Source organism: Lactuca saligna, chromosome 9 (assembly GCF_052625555.1).
Source record: "Lactuca saligna cultivar CGN05327 chromosome 9, ASM5262555v1, whole genome shotgun sequence".
Taxonomy (NCBI): Eukaryota; Viridiplantae; Streptophyta; class Magnoliopsida; order Asterales; family Asteraceae; genus Lactuca; species Lactuca saligna.
In genome coordinates, this window is record NC_136425.1 from 130855256 (window position 1) to 130856878 (window position 1623).

The window sequence follows — 1623 nt, forward strand, 5'->3', positions numbered from 1 at the left end:
CGACAAAGATTCAAGTCTCCAGGTATTCAAGTATTTTATTATTATTATTTATTAAATGGCCAATTATTTATTTTTAAATATACATTAATTAATATCTTAATTATAATAAAAATATTATTATTAATATTTCAAATTAATTTGCTCTTTGTCCTCCAGACTTATCACTCAATGAAGATGAAATTAAGAATTTAACTTTGTTCGAGATAGAGAAAGTTTTACTTCGAAACAACTTGAGTTTAAAAAAGTTTCAAATTCATGCCTATCACGGATGTTGATTACTTTTCTTCTTCAAACAATCGACTCATCACAGAAGAGCTAGATTATGACATTCCAAATATGAAGAATGAGTTTGATCGTATGTTTCTTGCGTTGACAAATAAGCAACGTCACATTTTTCAAGATATCATGATTGCGGTTAAAGAAAATAAAAAAGGTGTCTTCTTTGTTCATGGATATGGTGGAACTGGTAAGACTTTTTTATGGAAGACAATATCTGCGGCTATTAGAAAAGATGGTCATATTGTTTTAAATGGTGCTTTAAGTGGGATTGCTTCATTATTATTGTCCGGAGGTAGAACAACACACTCTCGATTTATTATTCCATTTGAACTAACAGATGATTTTATTTGTAAAATAAATCGAAGTAGTGACCTTGGTAGCTTATTGAGAAAAACCTCATTGATAATTTGGGATGGAGCTCCTATGGTCCATAAGCATGAATTTGAAGCTTTAGATCGAAGTTTGAAAGATGTATTCAAGTCTCAAAATTCTACCAACTCAGATATTCCATTTGGAGGGAAAGTTATTGTTTTTGGAGGTGATTTCAGACAGATTCTACCTGTTATTCTAGGGGAAGTAGACAAAATATTGTTAATGCTTCTTTAAGTTCTTCATATTTATAGCAACACATAAAGATCCATAAATTAACAAAAAACATGAGACTAACTGTTGGAAGCGATCAATCTGATATAGAAAAAATCAGAGATTTTGCAAAATGGTTGTTGGATATAGGAGAAGGAAAACTTGGAGGTATCAACGATTGAGAAACGGTTATTGATATTCCAGATGATATTCTCATTAATGATCCTCATGATCCTATAGGTTCATTAATCGACTTCGTGTACCCTTCAATTTTGGAAAAGTATAAAAATACAAACTATTTTCAAGAAAGAGCAATACTTGCTCCAAAAAATGAAGTGGTTCAAGAAATAAATGACCGTTTGTTATTGAAGTTTCCAAGAGATGAAGTTGAATACTTAAGTTCAGATAGTATATGCCAATCTGAATTTGTCCATGATGAGTTTGATGCAAATTTATATTCACCTGATGTTTTTAATGGTCTGAAAGTATCGGGTTTACCAAACCATAAGTTGGTTATAAAATAGGTGTTCTCGTTATGTTGCTCAGAAATATTGACAAGAAAAATGGATTGTGTAATGGGACAAGACTCCAGGTGATATCATTAGGCAAACGTGTTATTGGGGCAGGTATCATATCTGGAATTAATATTGGAAACCGCACTTTTATTCCAAGAATGTCTTTAACTCCATCGGAAAAGAACATCCGCTTCAAATTCCGAAGAAGACAATTTCCATTGGCTGTATGTTTCGCAATGATCATTAA

General features: G+C 31.7%; 1 protein-coding gene across 1 annotated transcript; it reads left to right on the forward strand.

Moving 5' to 3' along the window:
• The first annotated feature begins 255 nt into the window (after window positions 1-255).
• Window positions 256-1385, forward strand: LOC145016716 (uncharacterized). The gene is made up of 3 exons (XM_078974955.1): window positions 256-855; window positions 903-1029; window positions 1102-1385. Exons 1-3 carry the CDS (start codon window positions 256-258, stop codon window positions 1383-1385), a joined length of 1011 nt encoding a protein of 336 aa, XP_078831081.1.
• Window positions 1386-1623: the final 238 nt, after the last annotated feature.

What these genes read in the sequence shown, in the direction of transcription:
- LOC145016716 (XM_078974955.1), top strand. Translation starts at nt 256, where the DNA reads ATGCCTATCACGGATGTTGATTACTTTTCTTCTTCAAACAATCGACTC. An exon ending in TACCTGTTATTCTAGGGGAA is followed by an intron (nt 856 to 902) that starts GTAGACAAAATA and finishes TCATATTTATAG; the next exon opens with CAACACATAAAGATCCATAA. An exon ending in AGGAGAAGGAAAACTTGGAG is followed by an intron (nt 1,030 to 1,101) that starts GTATCAACGATT and finishes ATGATCCTATAG; the next exon opens with GTTCATTAATCGACTTCGTG.